Here is a 22,588-nt window from a genome sequence, read left to right as displayed (position 1 = left end):
GCTGGTGGAACAAGAGAACGTGATGGAGGGCAGGGTCTTTGCAGCCCAACGGGAGAGGGCTGATGACAGAGATGGGCTTCCCCCAGGTAGAGAGGGCAGGTAACAGGGCAGCATTGGGGAGAAAGGGAGGGACGGAGGTCTGGACCAGGCGGACGCCCAGGTCCTCTAGCGGCTCTAAGGGGACAAAGACGCCCCCTACTGCCAGGCCCTTCTCCACCGCCTCCTGGGCAGCGGCCTCCGATGTTAAGAAGAAGACGACCTTGCCATACATTTTGGAGGCCGCCACAATGGCCGTGGGCCCCACCACCCTCGCCAACGCCCGCACATAGGTCTCCACGTGGGGTGAGGCGGGCACCAGGAGGCAACGGACGCCATGCTTCCTGGTCATGGTGGGAAAGGGGCCCCGGCCGCTATAGATGGTAGTGGAGGCGGTGGTCAGGAAAGATGACGTAGCGGTAGGCGGGGGGGCTGCCGCCATCTGGGCGTATGCCCTGGGGGCCGGGGGAGGGACACCCGCAGAGCTGGTGGAGGGAACAGCGGGGAGGGATGCCCCAGCCGGCGGTGGGGCCGGGGCATTGGGGGCATCCCCTGCCATGGAGGGCCTGGTCTTCTTAGCGGGGCCTTTCCCCTTCTTCTTCCCCTGGCCCTTCTCGCTGGCTGGGGGGGCTCCCCCCGAATCTGAGGGGGTGAGAGACGTGGCAGCAGTGGAGGTCACCCGATGCCCGTCGCTGCTGGTGCCCCAGCGGGGGTGATGACAGATGGTTCGGCAGCGGAGGTAGACGCTTGGGGGGGTGACGGAGGGGCAGGCGGGGGAGGGGCAGCTCGGGCTGCTGGAGGGGCCCCACGCCTCTCATCCCCCGCCATCATGAGTAGGGAGGGAAGGGGAGACACCTGAAGGAGGAGGGGAAAGGGGAAGCAGGTCGACCACTCCTCCCCGCTAGGCTGCAGGCAGGGGAGGAGGGTGCCAAAACGGGTGGGCTGGATGGGGGGCAATCAGGGGTTGGGGTCAGTCACCGACACAAGGTGGAATTCCGGCTCCTCTTGGTGCACTACGGGAGGGCGGGATACAACAACATTCGGGGTGCAGTGAAAAGGGTTGAAACTAAAATGGGGAGTTGCACAAGCGCATGGGAGGGGGCATGGGCACACGGAGCAAGGGGCTAAGCAGTCTGGAGGTAGAACAGGGAAACCAAGGGACTAGCTTCAGAAGCTGGGGCTTGGGCAAACAAACAAAGGCTGCAGAAGGAAATGGGTGGGGCAGGCAAACAAACTGAAGCTAGTAAGGGGGGCTGGGGCAAAAGGGGGGGCAAAGCTACAAGTGGCAAATGGGGCAGGTAGTAAAGGGCAAAGCTGCGGGGTAGGCAGTCAGGGGGGGAGGCCCATGCACCCGCGTGCGCTTGCACAAGTCTTTTTAGGCTGGCTGCTGCTTCTGGCCCAAATGGTGGAAATAGGGCGTGGCAAGCCAAGCAAGCAGCTGAGTCCAAAGGCAGGAGCTGAGGCAGATGGTATACAGCCAGTGGGGGTGGTGGAGGGGGCAGCGGTGGTGGTAGTAGTGGTGGGGGTTGGGGGGGACACACAGATGGATCGGGGGCAGCTCCACACCACACCCCATGTCCCTACAAACACAGTCAGGACCCCCACCACAAGAGCACCGTTCAAAAGTTACTCAGTCTTAGGGCCCCCTCCACGGTGGTCTGCAAAGTCTCTAGGTGCTCCCCACTGGTAGATGGTCCTCTTCTTCTCCTCCTCAGGCTTCAGCAGCTCCAGGCAGCAGACTCCAACAGCAGCAGCAGCAGCTCCAGGAACTCCAGGTGGTGGTCCAGGCAGGCAGAAAGGACCCCTCTCAGGTGTTGGTGGTGTCCACAACAGCAGTGGCTGGGGTCCCTCACTTCTCCTCTCTGGGGAGTGGGCTAGCAGTCCCCACCCCGGGGCTGCAGTTGGAGCAGTAGCAGCACCTGAGAGTGGGGGGTCCAGCAACCAGGTAGCAGAGAATGGGGGGTGTTTGGCCCAGCTAGGGGAGCAGCTGGAGCAGCAGGGAGAGCTGAGGGCCCAGCAGCAGCAGGAGTAGCAGCTTCCCATCTCCCTCCAAGCTAGAAGGCTATGGGAGAGCAGTGGGAGAGAGAGAGAGAGATTCACTCCAGGCTAAACAAATTCCTGGTACCAGGATAAGTGAAATGGAAGCTGTTCCAGGTCAATTAAGACACCTGGGGCCAAGTAAGAACTTTCCAGAGGGCAGGGAGAAGGTTAGGTTGATTGGGACACCGGAAGCCAATCGGGGACTGGCTGAAACTAGTTAAAAGCCTCCCAGTCACTCGGGTGGGGGTGCATGTCAGGAGCTGTGGGAAGAAGTTGCGCTGTTGGAGAGGCTAAGTAGTACACACCATATCAGGCACAAGAAAGTGGAGCCTGAGGAAGTGAGGGCTGCTGTGGGGGAAGTAGCCCAGGGAATTGTACATGTCATGTTTCTAAAAGGTCAGCTACCATAGCTGATACTATTAGGGTCCCTGGGCTGGAGCCCGGAGTAGAGGCTCCCCCCCACCTTTGCCCCCTGATTAATCACTGAGACTGGGAGACAACAGAGACTGTACGAGGAAGGATAACTTCTCCTCACCTCCCTTGCTGGCTTATGATGAAAATGGCTCAGTAGACTGTGACCCTTGTCTCTAGAGAAAGAAGGGTTACGTGGAGGGTCACAGTGAGCTTCTGAGGCTAGCGAAATCCGCCAGGAAACAGGGACCCACGGAGGCAAGGACAGAGCTTTGTCACCATCTCCACTCAACAGTCTTACCTAACCGCTACATTACAAGATGCATACAATGTTTTTGTCTCACAAGGATTTAGAAAAAAAGAAAAGGAGTACTTGTGGCAACTTAGGGACTAAGAAATTTATTTGAGCATAAGCTTTCGTGAGCTACAGCTCACTTCATCGGAAGCTTATGCTCAAATAAATTTGTTAGTCTCTAAGGTGCCACAAGTACTCCTTTTCTTTTTTGCGAATACAGACTAACACGTCTGCTACTCTGAAACCAAGGGTTTAGAAGCACCTACTAAAAATACCAGTCCTTGCTCTAATGGGTTAAGAAACCAAATCCAGTAAATGTTCCTCATTTCCCAGAGCTCCGTGAGTTCCTCCCTAGCTGTGAATTCTATTTTCATCAACTTGGCAGAGAATTAGATTCACTTCATTACACATACACTGTAGATACACTTGGCTTTTGATTTGGGATCACTCTTGCTGTCTTTGAAAATCCTTTGGAATTCTTCAGAGTACATGCAGTCCCCACTACCTTTGCAATATTCAAGCCTGGCCAAATGGAAAAGAAATAGGGGATGCTCTGCAAGATGATTTCAGACTTCTTGTTTGCTGTTCTTGTTCCCTGTCACTTTGACATCTCAAAAGCAAAATAAATATAGGATAGCATTTGACATTAAGAAAATAGGACTGAGAAAAGGAATTGTGCATTTTCCCATCTGATAACTTACTATATTAGTCTAGTTTCACACACAAATATGCCTTCACATTCATTCTCTGCGTAAAGAACTCAGGGTGCTGGAATATATTGAGCTATTATTTTTATATACCTCAGAGCCTAATTTGTATTTTCAAAGAACTCAGTTATTTTAGCTGTTTCTATTGTAACCCCACACACCTATTGTCATTATCTAGCCTAACATGCTAGATTCCTCAAATTTCTCACTTCTCAATAGCTTACATATCCTGTTTAAATAAATGAAACCTTATAACATGATTCAAGTTTGTCACTCTCCTTTAGCTATGTCCCATGAAGTCCCATTATGTTATCAATTGTCCTAAAAGCACATTACACTCAAAACCTAGTCAGCTTTTGTCTCTGAATAAGTGCTGCCATATATTTTCACCTCATACCAAATGGATACAATAACCTTAACTGGATGCCGGGTGGAGCAATCTGCATCAGATCTCAGATGTACATCTTCTACAGAGCTGAAAGATTAAATGGAAAATGTTCAATAAAGATGTCTGCAGTTTTAAATGATTTTCTTGGAAATGAAATCATTTAATTTTTAGCATTAATGTGCAAACAGAAAAAAGAAGTACCCCTTTTCTTCCAGTATTTTACCTGCATAATTCTCTTGGCCTTACATTGTATGTTCCAGTTAATCTAAGAGATGGTCTTCCAGGTGAGATGCTCTTCATTTTGTGGGGAGGTTTATAATACCTGTACTTTGAAGGAAACGATTGACTTGATGTCTTTAAAATTCGGGGGGCAAAAGGCTGGGTTTTTTTCTGTGAACCAATCAGAATGTTTGTCAAGGAGGTCGCCACTATACGTTTTCTTCTGAGGGTTTTGAAATGTCTTCCCGCACGCAGGTGAGCCTGGCTACATGGTATAGTGAATAGTTTGAGCATATTAGATCTGTGAACAGGAGTCAGAGACAAAGCTTGCTGAACAATGTCTTGAATAGTCTCTCGTGCAGTTAAAACTGGTGATGGAATTCTTGAGGTGGGCTTCTGAAAGGGTACAGGTGAGCGCTGTTCTTCCTGAGTCATGGAGCAGACTTTCCCACGTGGTACCAAATACAGGCGACTCTTATCTGGCCACTGCAGTTCAGAAAACAAAATAGACGACACACAAATGCCGCAGCTTACCAAAGACAGAGTGTCTCTAAAGAATCCATTTCACCATAGTGTTCTGTTTAAGAATGATTAAGAGGAGGCTCACTGCTCCAGAAGGAGCTCTACATGGCCTTGGGTCACAATGACTTCCAGAGCTCTGGAGATTGCAATGGAAGCAAAGCTGCTGTGCCACCCTTACACCTGGTCATGGCCTTGCCCCCAACTCTATGCCCTTTATGGAGGTTAAGGCTGGTAGTGACACTAGCTCTGGAGAGTCACTGCTCTCCCTCAGCTCAAGAGCTCCTGGTATGCTGGGCCTGGCTCAAGGAGAGGGAGCAGAAGAGGAAGAGGGGAAAGGCTCTTCCTTCTCCACGGGCTTCTGTGTATTCCCACTTGTGGAACTGGTGCCCCCTGGAACCAAGCGTACAGACTCTCTACCAAAACAGAATCCACTGGGACTGCATCATCCACTTTCTGCCTTATATACACATGCAGGTGTTAGCACAACTGGTCCCCAATGTTCGAATTCAAATAAGAAGTCGTATGTTGTCTGATTGCTCTAAACATAAATGGTGAAATCCTGGCCCCACTGAAGTCAATGGGAGATATGACACTGGCTTCAATGAGGTCAGGATTTCATCTGTCATGTAAAAAAGAAAAGGAGTACTTGTGGCACCTTGGAGACTAACAAATTTATTTGAGCATAAGCTTTCGTGAGCTACAGCTCACTTCATCAGATGCTCAAATAAATTTGTTAGTCTCTAAGGTGCCACAAGTACTCCTTTTCTTTTTTTGCGAATACAGACTAATACGGCTGCTACTCTGACATCTGTCATGTGTTGCTTACCCCTTACATAATTCAGGTGCTTGCAACATGCTTTATGACATAACTCCATGAACAGAGCCAATGGGAATTTGAAGGATGTAAGAAATGTAACTTTCTTGTACAGTTATACTGAAATGAATAAAGTACTGATTTAAGTCAAAGCAGGAGTTCAGGTCTGGTGCTGCAATGGGCTTATTATGCTAACCTTCCACCTCTTCAGACAGACTGTATTGTCACAGATAAAGATTTTAAGGTCAGGGAACACCACCAGATCATCAAGTCTGACCTACTGTATAACACAGGCGATAGAATGTCACCAGTTACCCTTGTGTTCAGACTAAAGCATATCTTCCAGAAAGGCAACCAGCCTTATCTCATCCAAGTTCCAGGTAAACATTTGTCATACCACAAACAAAAACGAAAATTCCAAACCTTCTAAGAAAACCCAAACCTCACAATGTACTTGCTAAGCAATTTCTGCTCAAGACAGAGTCAGGGACTGGTAGTAGAATTGTAGTGGGCTTGCAGGTTAGAAGTGAGGACTTTAGCAGAGTTTAGTGTGGAAGATTTCACAGCACCTACCCACAATGACACAAGTCTCTGCATGCTGTGGTAATTGACAGTTAACAAACATGTAGACAGATTAAGCAAGTTCTATTTGTCTTCATTTCTTCCTGAAATAATGAAATTATTGTATGGTGAATGGCACAACTAGTTGAAAGACTGTATTCAAAGAGTAATCATCAATGGTTCCAGCTGTGAGGACATATCAAATGGGGTCCCAGAGGAGTCAATCTTGGGTTCAGAACTGTTCAATATTTTCCTTAATGACTTGGAATGGAGAGTACGCTTATAAACTTTATGGCCAACATTAAGTTGGGAGAGGTGCAATCACTTTGGAGGACAGGGTTAACATTCAAAATGATCTTGATCATATTGGAGAATTGGTCTGAAATCAATAAGATGAAATTCAATAAAGATTATTGTAAAGTACAACATTTAAGAAGGAAAAATCAAATGCTCAGTTATAAAGTGGGAAATAACTGGCTAGGAAGTAGGTATGCTGAAAAGGATTTGGGGACTGCAGTAGATCACAAATTGAATACGAGTCAATAGTATGATGCTGTGACAAAAAGAGCAAATGTCATTTTTGGATGTATTAACAGGAGTGTTGTATGTAAGAGAAGGGAGGTAGTTGTCCTGGTCTATTTGGCAATGGTGAGCCCCAAGTACAGTGTCCAGTTTTGGGCATCAAATGATGTGGACAAATTGGGGAGATCTCATAAGAGAGCAATAAAAATGATCAGAAGTTTAGAAAACATGACCTATAAGGAAAGATTGAAAGAATTGGTCACGTTTAGTCTAGAGAAGAGAAGGCTATGATTGGACAAAACAATCTTCAAATATGTAAAGGTTGTTATAAAAAAGATGGTGATCAATTGTTCTCCATGTCTGCTGAGGATAGGATGAGAAGTAACCAGCTTAATTTCTAGCAAGGGAGATTCGAGTTAAATATTAGGGATGACAATTTTTAACTGATCACTTTGCACTGATGCTTGGGGCTGATGAGTCAATATCAAAGTTGGAAAACAAAAATGACGTGCCATTATATGTTAAAGAATCATCTGAAATAATTCACTTGTAAAAAATTAACAATGTACTTTCCATCACTGCTATGAGGAAGGACTAGTTTTGTAAGAATACATTTTCAAAAGAACTAAATGTCAGTCATTTCCATAGCATGCACACAAAAAATACAATAGCTTTTTCTGCTATGATACTTTATAGAATCATAGAAATGTAGGGCTAGAAAGGACCTCAAGTGCTGAGGTAGCATTATACATATCTAGACCATCTCTCACACATATTTCTCTAACTTGTTCTTAAAAACCTCCAGGAATATGCTTACCTTCTGCTGTTTCGTGGAAACACTCCTGCAGTTAAATTTGGGGGCAGAAACTGTCCATACAAGTTCCTTCTTATATTTTTCAACCGCTTTGACAACTCTTCTTTCTTTTGCTGATCCCTGTCTGTACATGTGAGAATGCAAAAGGAACCATTACAAGGCTAAGCAATGGTCAAGTGACAGAATATTAGTATTTGCCCCCCAGGTGATATCACCTTCTCTTGACACCCACTTACATACAGAGATGGCAATTCCCATGTCTCTGGAGGATGACATCGGCAAGTTCACTCAGTTACTCCCCAGAGCTCACCAAAAAACATTGTATTTGGGGTGAAATTCAGCCCAGAGCCTTGCATGAGCCATCTACACTGAGCGAGCTACGTGAGCCATCTACACTGGGGAGATTTTGTCACTGGACAGTGAATAGAAACTGCACTCTCTAGTCTCCTTCTCCACTCAGTCCAAAGCAGTCGAAGGACAAGGGCTTGGAGAAATGGCTGGGAACTGAATTAGACCAGAACGGAGTGCTTTGAAAATCCCACCCTTAAATATCATATATTAGAAGGAATTGGGAATCAAATGAACATTGAAGTCAGTGGGAGCAGATTTAAGCCGTCACTGAGTACTTTTGAAAATCCCATCATTAAAGTTATCTGGTCTTTTTAGCTTTTCAAAACTATCAGCAGACACAATAATTAATCACAAAGGTCTGATTCAGCTCCCACTGAATGAAAATCTCTCCACTGATTTAAATGGGAGATGGTTATGGTCCAAAGTAGAGTAAACAACTTTGTGATACTTTGTATATCAACACTGCTCCTCAGTGACCGGTTATGATGACCATTCAGTGAGCTTAATGTGAGGTGATACATTACTAGCTGAAACGCAAACGTGTTTGTCAATTGTTGCAGTCCAAGGTTCGCCAGTGACAACGGTTTCAGATTTCTATGCAATCAAACAGACATACATGCCATGTCAATTTTTGTATTAATACCTATCTGATGAGCTACTTCTGTCATTTATTTGTAGGGTTGGCAGAATTTGATATTCATTTATAATTTTGATGGATAATACCAATGTTTATTTTTAAGCATTTTTTTCAATTTTTATCTTTTTAAATTTTCATGGTTGCAGATCATTATAGGTTTTAAGCATTTTTTTTTTTAGTTTTTTAATCAATCAATCTAAATTTTCACAGTTAGTGACAACAGACCAGGGGTGGGCAAACTACAGCCTGCGGGCCACATCTGACTCGTGGGCCTGTCTGGCCTGCGGGCCCAGCCCCTGAGCTCCTGGCAGGGAAACTACCCTCCAGCCCCTCCCCCGCCATTTCCCCCTTCCCCGGAGACACTCTGGTGCACGGACAACACTCTGGGGAGGCGGGGCGGGGCTGTGCACTCCTGTAGGGCAGCGCATCTAGCTCCGTCCAGGCCACACGTGGCATGGTAAGGGGGCCGGGGCCAGGGGGTTGGAAAAGGGGCAGGGAGTCCCAGGGGGCAGTCAGGAGACAGAGAGCAGGGGGTGGTTGGATGGGGTGGAGGTTCTGGGGGGGGGGCAGTCAGGGGACTGGGAATGGGGGGGTGGGGTTTCGATAGGTCGTGGGAGTCCCATAGGGCCTGGGTGTGGATAGGGATCGGGGCAATCAGGGGACAGGGAGCAGAGGGGGTTGGGTGAGGTCTTGGGGGGCAGTTAGGGTGGGGGGTCTCGGGAGGGGGCGGTCAGGGGACAGAGAGCAGGGGGCTTATATAGGTGGTGGTTCACAAACCACTTGCATTCAAAATTATGTTAATTAGCATTTAATACTGTATGGTCATAAGCATTGTGTATTAACATTTGGCATGAATGCCCACCAGTGGAAAGTCATGACTGCCAGCACTGCAGCTTTAAGGAAGCTGAATGGATTTATTTGATTATCCATAACCATGTTTTCTTATTAGTGTGAAATTTAATTAATAAAAGCAGGGGGCATACGTGGGACAGCCTGTTTTTCCTGTCACCAGTCCACTATTCATTTGGGAGCACATCAGGAGAACGCTGTTACAGTTTATGAAAACAAGTACACAACTTACGCTACAACAGCTTACTTTGCACCTTAAAAGTACAAAAGCAAAGACATCTTGAGTTTAAAATGTTGCAGACCATTGAGCCCTTTTCTCCTTATGCCTTGAATGTAAGACCTATTTATGTAGTTATCTATCGCAACCATCTGCTTACCTTGCATCTTTTTGCCTACTTTATCTCAGTAGCTACTCTATCAAGTTACCTTCCTACTAAATCTACATTGAGGGAGAAATCCTGGTCCTATGACACAATGACAAAATTCCCATTCATTTCAATGGAACCAGGATTTCACCTCAAATGTGTCTTCCATGTGGCATCTGAGCATTGTTTTTTAGTTTTCTAAATGAAAGGGATATATTTGAATGAGTTGTGATATGTAACAAAACTCTGTCTCTTTATAGGGTTATTTATATTACAGTAACATTTAGGGCCTCTCACTGACATTGTGCTAAGTGCTTCACAAACCTATGATAAAAGACAGATCCTGCCCTGAGTTTACAATCTAAAAGAGAAATAACATACAAAAACCAGAAACACACAGAGGTGAAGTGACTCTCCTAAGGTCATGTAATAGGTCTGTGGCAGGAACAGAACTCACGTTTCCTGACTGTGACTAGACTAAACTGCCTGCATATTATAATTAAAATAAAAATTATATAATGGGGATTAATTGTGCTGGTTGCTGTGCAAACACAGATAAAAGCTCAAGATATTAAACTCTGAATGATAGTTACTGAACATTTGTTACTTTTCCCGATGGGTTTTATAATCCTTTTGCTTTCCATTGATCTGAATAGGAGTTAGCATTCTCACCATGTTCTTAATAGGATGATGCTATTATCTCATGTCCTTGCAAGCCTGGAAGCCAGGTTACAAGGCTGAAGGGAAAACTGATTTCACCAATTTTAGCTATTGTTCATAGCTATCACTTTTTTCAATGCACCACAGGTTTCAGAGTAGCAGCCGTGTTAGTCTGTATTCGCAAAAAGAAAAGGAGTACTTGTGGCACCTTAGAGACTAACAAATTTATTAGAGCATAAGCTTTCGTGAGCTACAGCTCACTTCATCGGATGCATTTGGTGGAAAAAACAGAAGAGAGATTTATATACACACACACAGAGAACATGAAACAATGGGTTTATCATACACACTGTAAGGAGAGTGATCACTTAAGATAAGTCATCACCAACAGCGGGGGGGGGGGGGGAGGAGGAAAACCTTTCATGGTGACAAGCAGGTAGGCTAATTCCAGCAGTTAACAAGAATATCAGAGGAACAGTGGGGGGTGGGGTGGGAGGGAGAAATACCATGGGGAAATAGTTTTACTTTGTGTAATGACTCATCCATTCCCAGTCTCTATTCAAGCCTAAGTTAATTGTATCCAGTTTGCAAATTAATTCCAATTCAGCAGTCTCTCGTTGGAGTCTGTTTTTCAAGCTTTTTTGTTGAAGTATAGCCACTCTTAGGTCTGTGATCGAGTGACCAGAGAGATTGAAGTGTTCTCCAACTGGTTTTTGAATGTTATAATTCTTGACGTCTGATTTGTGTCCATTCATTCTTTTACGTAGAGACTGTCCAGTTTGGCCAATGTACATGGCAGAGGGGCATTGCTGGCACATGATGGCATATATCACATTGGTAGATGCGCAGGTGAACGAGCCTCTGATGGTGTGGCTGATGTGATTAGGCCCTATGATGGTATCCCCTGAATAGATATGTGGACAGAGTTGGCAACGGGCTTTGTTGCAAGGATAGGTTCCTGGGTTAGTGGTTCTGTTGTGTGGTGTGTGGTTGCTGGTGAGTATTTGCTTCAGATTGGGGGGCTGTCTGTAAGCAAGGACTGGTCTGTCTCCCAAGATCTGAGAGAGCGATGGCTCGTCCTTCAGGATAGGTTGTAGATCCTTGATGATGCGTTGGAGAGGTTTTAGTTGGGGGCTGAAGGTGATGGCTAGTGGCGTTCTGTTGTTTTCTTTGTTGGGCCTGTCCTGTAGTAGGTGACTTCTGGGTACTCTTCTGGCTCTGTCAATCTGTTTCTTCACTTCAGCAGGTGGGTATTGTAGTTGTAGGAATGCATGATAGAGATCTTGTAGGTGTTTGTCTCTGTCTGAGGGGTTGGAGCAAATGCGGTTATATCGTAGCGCTTGGCTCTAGACAATGGATCGAGTGGTATGATCTGGATGAAAGCTAGAGGCATGTAGGTAGGAATAGCGGTCAGTAGGTTTCCAATATAGGGTGGTGTTTATGTGACCATCGCTTATTAGCACTGTAGTGTCCAGGAAGTGGATCTCTTGTGTGGACTGGTCCAGGCTGAGGTTGATGGTGAGATGGAAATTGTTGAAATCATGGTGGAATTCCTCAAGAGCTTCTTTTCCATGGGTCCAGATGATGAAGATGTCATCAATGTAGCGCAAGTAGAGTAGGGGCATTAGGGGATGAGAGCTGAGGAAGCGTTGTTCTAAGTCAGCCATAAAAATGTTGGCATACTGTGGGGCCATGCGGGTACCCGGCTGACAAAGGAGGTGCTGTCGTCATCATGAATAGGTCGGAGTATGAACAAGAGGCTACTAGGCAGCTCTCCAACACCACTTTCTACAAGCCATTACCCTCTGATCCCACTGAGAGTTACCAAAAGAAACTACAGCATTTGCTCAAGAAACTCCCTGAAAAAGCACAAGAACAAATCCGCACAGAACAACCCCTGGAGCCCCGACCTGGGGTATTCTATCTGCTACCCAAGATTCATAAACCTGGAAATCCTGGACGCCCCATCATCTCAGGCATTGGCACCCTGACAGCAGGATTGTCTGGCTATGTAGACTCCCTCCTCAGGCCCTTCATTACCAGCACTCCCAGCTATCTTCGAGACACCACCGATTTCCTGAGGAAACTACAGTCCATTGGTGATCTTCCTAAAAACACCATCCTAGCCACTATGGATGTAGAAGCCCTCTACACCAACATTCCACACAAAGATGGACTACAAGCCGTCAGGAACAGTATCCCCGATACTGTCACGGCTAACCTGGTGGCAGAACTTTGTGACTTTGTCCTGACCCATAACTATTTCACATTTGGTGACAATGTATACCTTCAAATCAGCGGCACTGCGATGGGTACCCGCATGGCCCCACAGTATGCCAACATTTTTATGGCTGACTTAGAACAACGCTTCCTCAGCTCTCATCCCCTAAAGCCCCTACTCTACTTGCGCTACATTGATGACATCTTCATCATCTGGACCCATGGAAAAGAAGCTCTTGAGGAATTCCACCATGATTTCAACAATTTCTATCCCACCATCAACCTCAGCCTGGACCAGTCCACACAAGAGATCCACTTCCTGGACACTACAGTGCTAATAAGCGATGGTCACATAAACACCACCCTATATCGGAAACCTACTGACCGCTATTCCTACCTACATGCCTCTAGCTTTCATCCAGATCACACCACTCGATCCATTGTCTTCAGCCAAGCGCTACGATATAACCGCATTTGCTCCAACCCCTCAGACAGAGACAAACACCTACAAGATCTCTATCATGCATTCCTACAACTACAATACCCACCTGCTGAAGTGAAGAAACAGATTGACAGAGCCAGAAGAGTACCCAGAAGTCACCTACTACAGGACAGGCCCAACAAAGAAAACAACAGAACGCCACTAGCCATCACCTTCAGCCCCCAACTAAAACCTCTCCAACGCATCATCAAGGATCTACAACCTATCCTGAAGGATGAGCCATCGCTCTCTCAGATCTTGGGAGACAGACCAGTCCTTGCTTACAGACAGCCCCCCAATCTGAAGCAAATACTCACCAGCAACCACACACCACACAACAGAACCACTAACCCAGGAACCTATCCTTGCAACAAAGCCCGTTGCCAACTCTGTCCACATATCTATTCAGGGGATACCATCATAGGGCCTAATCACATCAGCCACACTATCAGAGGCTCGTTCACCTGCGCATCTACCAATGTCATATATGCCATCATGTGCCAGCAATGCCCCTCTGCCATGTACATTGGCCAAACTGGACAGTCTCTACGTAAAAGAATGAATGGACACAAATCAGACGTCAAGAATTATAACATTCAAAAACCAGTTGGAGAACACTTCAATCTCTCTGGTCACTCGATCACAGACCTAAGAGTGGCTATACTTCAACAAAAAAGCTTGAAAAACAGACTCCAATGAGAGACTGCTGAATTGGAATTAATTTGCAAACTGGATACAATTAACTTAGGCTTGAATAGAGACTGGGAATGGATGAGTCATTACACAAAGTAAAACTATTTCCCCATGGTATTTCTCCCTCCCACCCCACCCCCCACTGTTCCTCTGATATTCTTGTTAACTGCTGGAATTAGCCTACCTGCTTGTCACCATGAAAGGTTTTCCTCCTTCCCCCCCCTGCTGTTGGTGATGACTTATCTTAAGTGATCACTCTCCTTACAGTGTGTATGATAAACCCATTGTTTCATGTTCTCTGTGTGTGTGTATATAAATCTCTCTTCTGTTTTTTCCACCAAATGCATCCGATGAAGTGAGCTGTAGCTCACGAAAGCTTATGCTCTAATAAATTTGTTAGTCTCTAAGGTGCCACAAGTACTCCTTTTCTTTTTTCAATGCACCAAAAACCCTTCAGCTACTTTAAAGAGCCATTCTCAGCCAGTCTATGCCCAAAATGATGCCCTCACCAAGTTGCCTTTTGGATTCTAAACATCTAACTTCTTTTTAAAAAAATCAACTATTTCTTCTACAAGAAAACAGAAATATTACTTTTTGTAGGACCTACTTTAGAAAGTTTTTAACACTTCTGCTTATTCAGCAGCAGCACTTCATGCTGAGTTCAATGACACTTTAACAAGGCATGGACCCACTCCTGCAGTAAGCTGGTGGTGCTTTGGCCAGGTGTAACGGCTTGGCTCTGACATACCAGTACAGAGATGCACTGCAACTTCTCTCACTTCAAAGCAATGTGTGATATCAAAAGATGCCTGTCAGGAAAATCTCCTGGGCTGGCTTTTCTAGCCATTTCCAGCCCTCTTCCCCAACAGTCTGTTGACTGCTTACACACCTTACCTGCACAAAGCCATTTGGAAACGGCAGGCGTGTCCAAGCTGCCTGACAGCTCCCACAATGGGCCCCACTTGCTTTACTCACTCGCCTACAAGCCCTCCTAACAGTGCCCTCTCCAGCTTTTCTCTTCTTTCGGATGATCCTTACCATCTGTTTTTCTCCCTGTGCTCCTTCTCCACATCTCATTGCTCCAGTACTGCTAAAGCCCTCATACCCATACTGCCCCTTCCAATTCACTGTGCAATGCTCTTTGCTCCCCACCTTTCCTGCACTCCCCTCCCATGCAACAGTGGGAACTGTCTCCTGGGCAGAAAAGGAGAAAAGGAAAACACAAGAAGCTGACTCCAATTAACGACTCTCTCCGAGGCTGCTGGGAGGGGGAGCAGTCTGGGGTCTATGTAAGCCAGACCCAGCTCATTCTAGAAAGAGAGGAGAGGCAACACTTAAGACTGAAGGAGTGCCAAGGGGAAAACAGTTCTGGAATGAGCAGGAGAGACAATCCCCTTAGGGAAAAGGTATTGAATTTGGGGAGAGCGGGGCAGAGGCTGGGGCCTGCCTCCTTAGGAGACTTTGGACTTGACTGACGATAAGAGAACTTTTAGGGAACTGGGGCTAAAGCCTTTAGGTGTGGATGATGGTGTTTTGGAACTACGTTTTCTGTAGCTTCCTTGTTTTCTTCTGTCCGTTACAGAAAGGGTTGGGGGAAGTCATCTCGGCCTACCAGGCAATGGCTTGGTGACATTTGGAGCTGTGGGATTTGGGGTTTAGCGGGAGGACCAAGTCACCTTGGTGATTGTCTACCAAAGTCCCTGGGGCTGGTGAGAATCCAACAGTTCACCCCTCCAACACAAATGTGGTAGCATTGCCTACTTTGTCACCATAGATCACTATTAAATTTATCAATGAAAGGGTTAAAAATGGAAGCCCTTTTTGCTTCTATCTGGTTATCACTTTTTTCAAACACAACATGCACCAGTTCTCTTCAGGTTATGCCGTAATGTGCTCTTTGAGTGTTATCTACTATCTTATCAAGCTCAACTGCTCAAGCTATTTAGGTTGTACTGCTCACAAGCAAGAATTTTCTAAGGACACTAGGATCATCTGTCTGTCTCTACTGCTTTCATATAACCATTGTCAATACCAAAGAATTAAAAAAACCCCAACAACCTGTAAAATCTATATCCCAAACCATAGTTGTCTTGTTTCTTTTATGGGAAGAATAGTGTAAATCCATGGAAATCACACACCTGGAACTAGTCTAACACAGCGGTGAATCTGGCCCAACAGGTTTTGATTTTATATTTCTAGCCTCCTAAACTGTAAGAAACTGGTAAAATCTCTTACAGCCACATTGAACATCTTCCTCTATTCCTTGAAAAGGGGCTGGTGTGAGGGGAGGGGGGCCTCAGTTCCCAGTTTTGCCTTGTGCCCTGTACTGATCAAGAAATCAAGAACCATTCTTGATTATTCTTGCAAAAAAAATTTCTTAACACAAAGTTGGGATATCAAATGATGCTTGGTGTTTTTGTTTTTTGTTTTACCAGTTCTTTGAGTCAACCAGTCCTGTGTCCATCTGTATGCAATGGAAATGTGCATCTCTACTTCTGGAAATAACTCCTTACTCTAGTTGAGTGGTGCCAGTCATTCCTGGCTTTAGCAGATGAAAATACTCACTGTTTTCTCAAATTTCCTTGGTTTCTCAACATATTTATTTATATCTGAATATATGTGCTGTGAAATAACAAATTTGGCTGCACTGTTATTCCATGAGAATAAGTTAACGATCCAACTACATGATGATGATGACAGAATATACAGAAATAATATTTAGGTGTAAGTTTGCCTGAAAACTAATAAGGAGGAGTGGATTCTGGGTATTCTTGACAAGCATATCTTTCCGTGTCCAATGTTTGCTTTTTCTGAAATGTTTGATAAGCCAAAGCCAAAACCAAAAGGAGATGGGGATAAAATGCAACCCAAGATCTATTAGCATGCAACTGGTATACTGCAAAAAATGGAATTCTAAAAGCTGCAGTACCATAAGCACATGTGATTTCTTTCAATTCTGTTAAGTACAGAAAGTCTGCTGAAGTTTACTTTGCTTTGACAATGGCATAGAGAAGTCCAATTAAAACAGACTCAATACACAGTGCTTGTGGTAGTATTCTTTATCTCTGTATGCTGAAATGGTACTAGTAGAGTGTCATTTCTCAACAGAGATTAAAAAAATGTATATCTTTACCTACACTTTCAACTATCACTATATTGGCTCACTGTGAGAGGAAGGATGGTTTTGTGGTGAAGGCACTGGTGTCTGAGTCAAAAGATCTGAGTTCAATTCCTATCTCAACCCTAGTCTTCTAGGTGACATTAGGCAAGTTAATTAACCACCTTATGCCTCAGTTCCTCATCTGTTAAATGGGGATAAGATTTCCTTTCCCCCCACTCTTTGTGTCATATCTCTTTAGGCATTGAGATTGCTTCTGCTGAGATATAGGTGCAACATCTAGCACAATGGGGCCCTCATCTCAGCTGGAGCTTCTAGGCATTACTGTGAAACTTGCAGGGAAAAAAACCAGTTGAGTTGATTAATCTAGCATAGATATTTGAATGTAATATAGTAAACTAAACTCTTACATGTGGTTGTAATCTCACTCACTTCATTAGAACTCTGTCTTTGGTACACATACACAACTGTTTTCATAACTCATAAAATTAAAGAATTATTAAAACACCTGCTCTACAAATTTTATAGAGCATTAATGGGTGTGTGTATAAACAAGTTAATTCTCACAGATTGCTGAATAATCTATCACATTTTCCTAGATTTATGGTGACTAAAACTCCTACATCCTACAGGGAAAAGGCTTGATTTATGTAATTGATTAATATAGATTACCCACATAGGCTGCAGCTCTCTTGTGGAAAGATACTGCAATTTTGTATTTATTTGAAATATTTCCTTTTAACTGCTTAAATCAGAGCTAACAGACGGAACCCAGCTCTTGTTGCTCCACTGGCACCTAGAAGCGGAGTTATTTATATGTATATAAAATACATTCACACTGGACCTGATTCTCACTTCACTTATACAGACTTTAGACCAGTTTAAGTCCATTGGGCCAGAGCTTCAGCTGGTGTAAACTAGCATAACTCCATCAAGATTTACAGTAATTCAATGAAGTCAAGTTGAGTGAAGTCAATTTACACCAAATGAGGATCTTGCCCCCTGATTTCAGTGAAGTTACTCCAGATTTATACTGCACTGAAAGCAGAATCAGGCCCACTGTGTGAAATGATAAAAATCTGTCAAATTTTTCTTGAAGAATTTGTTTTTACTCTGAAACTTCTTTTGATACCATAATTCTTATTTGCCATTAATACATGATTATTATACCCCATTATTTCCAGAGGAAGGTGTAGGATGTTTGTCTTCCTTTGGCTTCCAAGATAGCTCTCAAACTCAGCTTCTGATGTGGTCTTGAAAGGAGTGCACCAAATGCCCTTTTCCCAGAGAGTGGGTGCACCACCTTTGTAGCAAACCTGATTTCCACTGATTCTGACGGTGGGAAACCCAAAATTCCTCCTGAGCAGGCATTTTCAGTACAGCAGCCAGGCCATTGGAATGGCCATGAAATCAAGTGTGTTTTCAGAGGTCAATGCCACTTTCATGGCTTTTGAAAGTATCTCTGCTTCCTTTTATCTGCAACAGCGATGCTTATTTGTGAGACCACAGATGAGGATCCATGTCTCACATTCTGCTAGACCCTGATGTGACTGCAGCAGATGCTTCTACTTCTCAGCCATGAGGCTGATAGATCCTTCTCCCCAATCCTTTGAGCAGAATTGAGTGCTGGGCACTTGCTTTCCCATTCTAATAGCAAGAGCAACAATTTCACCAATATGACAAAGACTTGGACCCAGCCATGTGTTGTGTAGCTAAGATAGCTCAGAGATCCTCCCAGTGCCACTATCCTTCTCCCTGCAAACTTTGCCATCAGACTGCATAATCTCAACAAAAGTTTTGAAGTAATGGTGTCCATTACTAGATTGAAGCATACAAGCCTCATTATTTGACCTGAGTTAGTTATCATTCCATAGCCAATACAAGAGACCACTCTTATTAGTCTTGCTTCTATCTTAGAGACCAATCCAGAGCATCTCCACATATACTGGGTACAGTTTTATTTATTTTACACACCCACTCACCAATGAAGTAGTTTGCTGATGACCTGTTTCACTGTGTGTGAAACTGATAGCGTTCAGTATAAGAATCCCATTATTAAAGATGCAGCATTAAAACCTATAGTCCTGCCAAATGCACTAACTACTGTGAAGTCTCTTTTCAAGACTTTCCCTGATCAAAAGGTAAAATATTCTGATTGAGAATCAGATACTTGCTTCCCAGCCCCAGTACCAAAGTATTAAACTCTCCAACAAAAGCATATCTTGAGCCCAACAGCCCTAGGATCAGAGGAGCTTATGAACTAAGACAATCTGTAAACCACTTTTTAAAAAATACTGGAACTACCCAAAGATGGCAAGACTTGTTTCATATATAAAATATTTAACCTTTTTCATATACAAAATATTGACCTTCACAAGCTTGCCAAGTGAAAATGTTTAGATCTATTTTTGTTCACTCATATTTCTTAGCAAGGGCTGTTACTGTATATTAGAAAATTCTGTATGTCACTGGTTTTCTTCTGCACTATTAAGTTATGTATTAATGTCCCTACTGTACATAACAATTTCCCTTTTTGTTGGCAAGCTCAGACTGAATAACAACATAAATAAGTCAGAAAAGCCATAACAAGCTTGTGCTGGAAATATATTAAAATCTGATGTACCGGAAAATGCATGAACACTATATTTTGTATGCCATTTTATTCGTATTTTATGCTCTAAAATTATGACAAACAAAAAGCACAGACAGTAATGCAGGGTTCTGGTGCTATCAAATTTCAAGGGTGACAGATATGCATAAAACTGAGTCCTTATTTAGGAACATGTGCTAGTACACTGTCATTTGTGCACTATGCTGAGGCTGCATCTAAGTCAAGTTCTTAACCAGATTCAAAGGCCCATAAGAAGAGTGTTTCAACACAGTGTGTGGGGAATGAGTTCCCCTTCTTGAAATACATACAGCTAATTCTCACCATACTCCTAGCTACTCTAGAATACATGGCTATGTAAATGTGAACACAGTAAAGGCAAATGACTGTAAGGAGGAAAAAAAGCATTTTTAAATCAAAGGTCTATCTGAAGGCTTTGAGGGGAAAGTCCTACAAACTGGACGTCTTAGCACCTGTCCTGCCTATATATGTCTTAATCAGTGACAGTATAAACATCTTGTAAAACAGTGCATTTCAGACAGTCATCAAAGGAGCTAACTATTTACAAGACAGATGTCCATGGTGTATTTATTCTTCATTAAAATAATCAAAGAATTGGTATACAGTATTTCTGCCATTGTCTCAGAGAACTTGGATTTAAATTTATCTCAGCAGCTGTTTGGCTTCGCTATTGAATGACCTGAATTTTCTTCTTACAGGCCAAATGCATCACACGTATTTACAGGAGCTTTCCAAATGCATGACCTGTATTTACAGGAGCATGTGGATTAAGACAAGATAAGAAATCATGAGGAATGATTGTTGTGATACCAGAGTCTGTGTTTATCAAAGCCCTTGCCCATTATGGTAATGGTAAACCTGCATGGATTTAAAGGAATGCCATATTTATTAAACAGTAACATCATTAAAAGGGGGAAAGTTTTCTCTATTTTTTAAATGAAAAGAACACACTCTAATGTTCTACTACGGAGAAAATTAGCTGTGTCCTCATAAAGAAAAGGAGTACTTGTGGCACCTTAGAGAGTAACAAATTTATTTGAGCATAAACTTTCGTGAGCTACAGCTCACTTCATCAGACGCACGTAGTGGAAAATACAGTGGGGAGATTTTATATACACAGAGAACATGAAACCATGGGTGTTACCATACAGACTGTAACAAGAGTGATCAGGTAAGGTGAGCTATTACCAGCAGGAGAGCGGGGGAGGGGGGGACGACCTTTTGTAGTGATAATCAAGGTGGGCATTTCCAGTAGTTGACAAGAATGTGTGAGGAACAGTAAGGGGGGAAATAAACAAGGGGAAATAGTTTTACTTTGTGTAATGACACATCCACTCCCACTCTTTATTCAAGCCTAAGTTAATTGTATCCAGGTTGCAAATTAACTCCAATTCAGCAGTCTCTCGTTGGAGTCTGTTTTTGAAGTTTTTTTGTTGAAGAATTGTCACTTTTAGGTCTGTAATTGAGTGACCAAAGAGACTGAAGTGTTTTCCGACTGGTTTTTGAATGTTAGAATTCTTGACATCTGATTTGTGTCCATTTATTTTTTTACATAGAGACTGTCCAGTTTGACCAATGTACATGGTAGAGGGGCATTGCTGGCACATGATAGCATATCTCACATTGGTAGATATCATTATCACATCTGATAGTGTGGCTGATGTGATTAGACCCTATAATGGTGTCCCCTGAATAGATATGTGGACACAGTTGGCAACAGGCTTTGTTGCAAGGATAGGTTCCTGGGTTAGTTTTTTTGGTGTGTGGTTGTTGGTGAGTGAGTATTTGCTTCAGGTTGGGAGGCTGTGTGTAAGCAAGGACTGGCCTGTCTCCCAAGATCTGTGAGGATGGGTTGTCCTTCAGGATAGGTTGTAGATCCTTGAAAATGCATTTAAGAGGTTTTAGTTGGGGGCTGAAGGTAATGGCTAGTGGCATTCTGTTATTTTCTTTGTTGGGCCTGTCCTGTAGTAGGTAACTTCTGGATACTCTTCTGGCTTTGTCAATCTGTTTCTTCACTTCAGCAGCTGGGTATTGTAGTTTAAGAATGCTTGATAGAGATCTTGTAGGTGTTTGTCTCTGTCTGAGGGGTTGGAGCAAATGCGGTTGTATCGTAGAGCTTGGCTGTAGACAATGGATCGTGTGGTGTGGTCTGGATGAAAGCTGGAGGCATGTAGGTAAGCATAGCGGTCAGTAGGTTTCCGGTATAGGGTGGTGTTTATGTGACCATCGCTTATTAGCACCGTAGTGTCCCATCACTCTCACAGATCTTGGGAGACAGATCTCCCCCCCACCCCGGCTCTCCTGCTGGTAATAGCTCACCTTACCTGGTCACTTTTGTTACAGTATGTATGGTAACACCCATTGTTTCATGTTCTCTGTGTATATAAAATTTCCCCACTGTATTTTCTACTACATGCATCCGATGAAGTGAGCTGCAGCTCACGTAAGCTTATGCTCAAATAAATTTGTTACTCTCTAAGGTGTCACAAGTCCTCCTTTTCTTTTTGCAGCTACAGACTAACACGGCTGCTCCTCTGAAACTTGTGTCCTCATATCACTCAACAACCTCGCAAAACATCCCCTGTTTATTCATACTTTTCAAAATGCAAATATTAAGCAGAAGCCTATTTTTGTAACCATTAAGTCATTGTATGCTGCAGGAATGATTTGCACATCAACCTCATTAGCTGTGACTGTAGTTCCATTGTGTTAGTGTCCTATTTAAAGCTTTAGAGGGCAATAAATAAGTACATCAGTTCCCATGGGTCACTTCACGTTGACTTCTTATCTGTGGATATGACACCCTTGATATACTGTGATTTTGTCCATTGCTGCTTACAAACCTTTATGACACAGGAAACAGTCATTTCTGGGGTTCATCTGTCAGAAAGAGGACTGGCTGGGCATCCAGTGCCTTTCAGTAAAGTATAAAAGAACAATGGCCATTTACATCTGCCTACTGATAAATAATAGGCAAAGATACATTGGGCCCAGCTTGCAAATGCAGCCTCCCACTGACTTCATCTTCAGCACCTCTGAAAAATCAGACCCATTTCTACACATTTAGGGCAACATTCACCTCAGTGCATAGAGCCTACAATGGGCTCTCCACACCACTTCAACCCTACTGTGCTGTGCAAGGGGGACAGGAGGGCATGGGTGGATCACATGGGGATATGAACCTTCTGCCCACTTGGATCACAGATCTGTGGGGGAACCCTGTGGGCTGAACACAGAAAGGTGGTGCCAGAAAATC

The 22,588-nt window shown here is 44.0% G+C and overlaps 1 protein-coding gene across 1 annotated transcript in view; it reads right to left on the bottom strand.

Annotated features, from left to right (window-relative positions):
* The window catches only part of LOC122459442 (spermatogenesis-associated protein 7 homolog), an 82,335-nt gene that overhangs the window by 24,083 nt on the left and 35,664 nt on the right, over positions 1 to 22,588 (bottom strand). Inside the window, 6 exon segments of the mRNA XM_043511488.1 lie at positions 3,904 to 3,964; positions 4,101 to 4,258; positions 4,260 to 4,348; positions 4,351 to 4,582; positions 7,333 to 7,433; positions 7,436 to 7,453. Coding sequence (XP_043367423.1) covers positions 3,904 to 3,964; positions 4,101 to 4,258; positions 4,260 to 4,348; positions 4,351 to 4,582; positions 7,333 to 7,433; positions 7,436 to 7,453 — 659 coding nt within the window.

This window comes from Dermochelys coriacea, chromosome 3, assembly GCF_009764565.3.
Source record: "Dermochelys coriacea isolate rDerCor1 chromosome 3, rDerCor1.pri.v4, whole genome shotgun sequence".
NCBI lineage: Eukaryota > Metazoa > Chordata > Testudines > Dermochelyidae > Dermochelys > Dermochelys coriacea.
The sequence above is the reverse complement of the archived record's forward strand: the minus strand, read 5'-3'. Positions and strand labels throughout refer to the sequence as shown.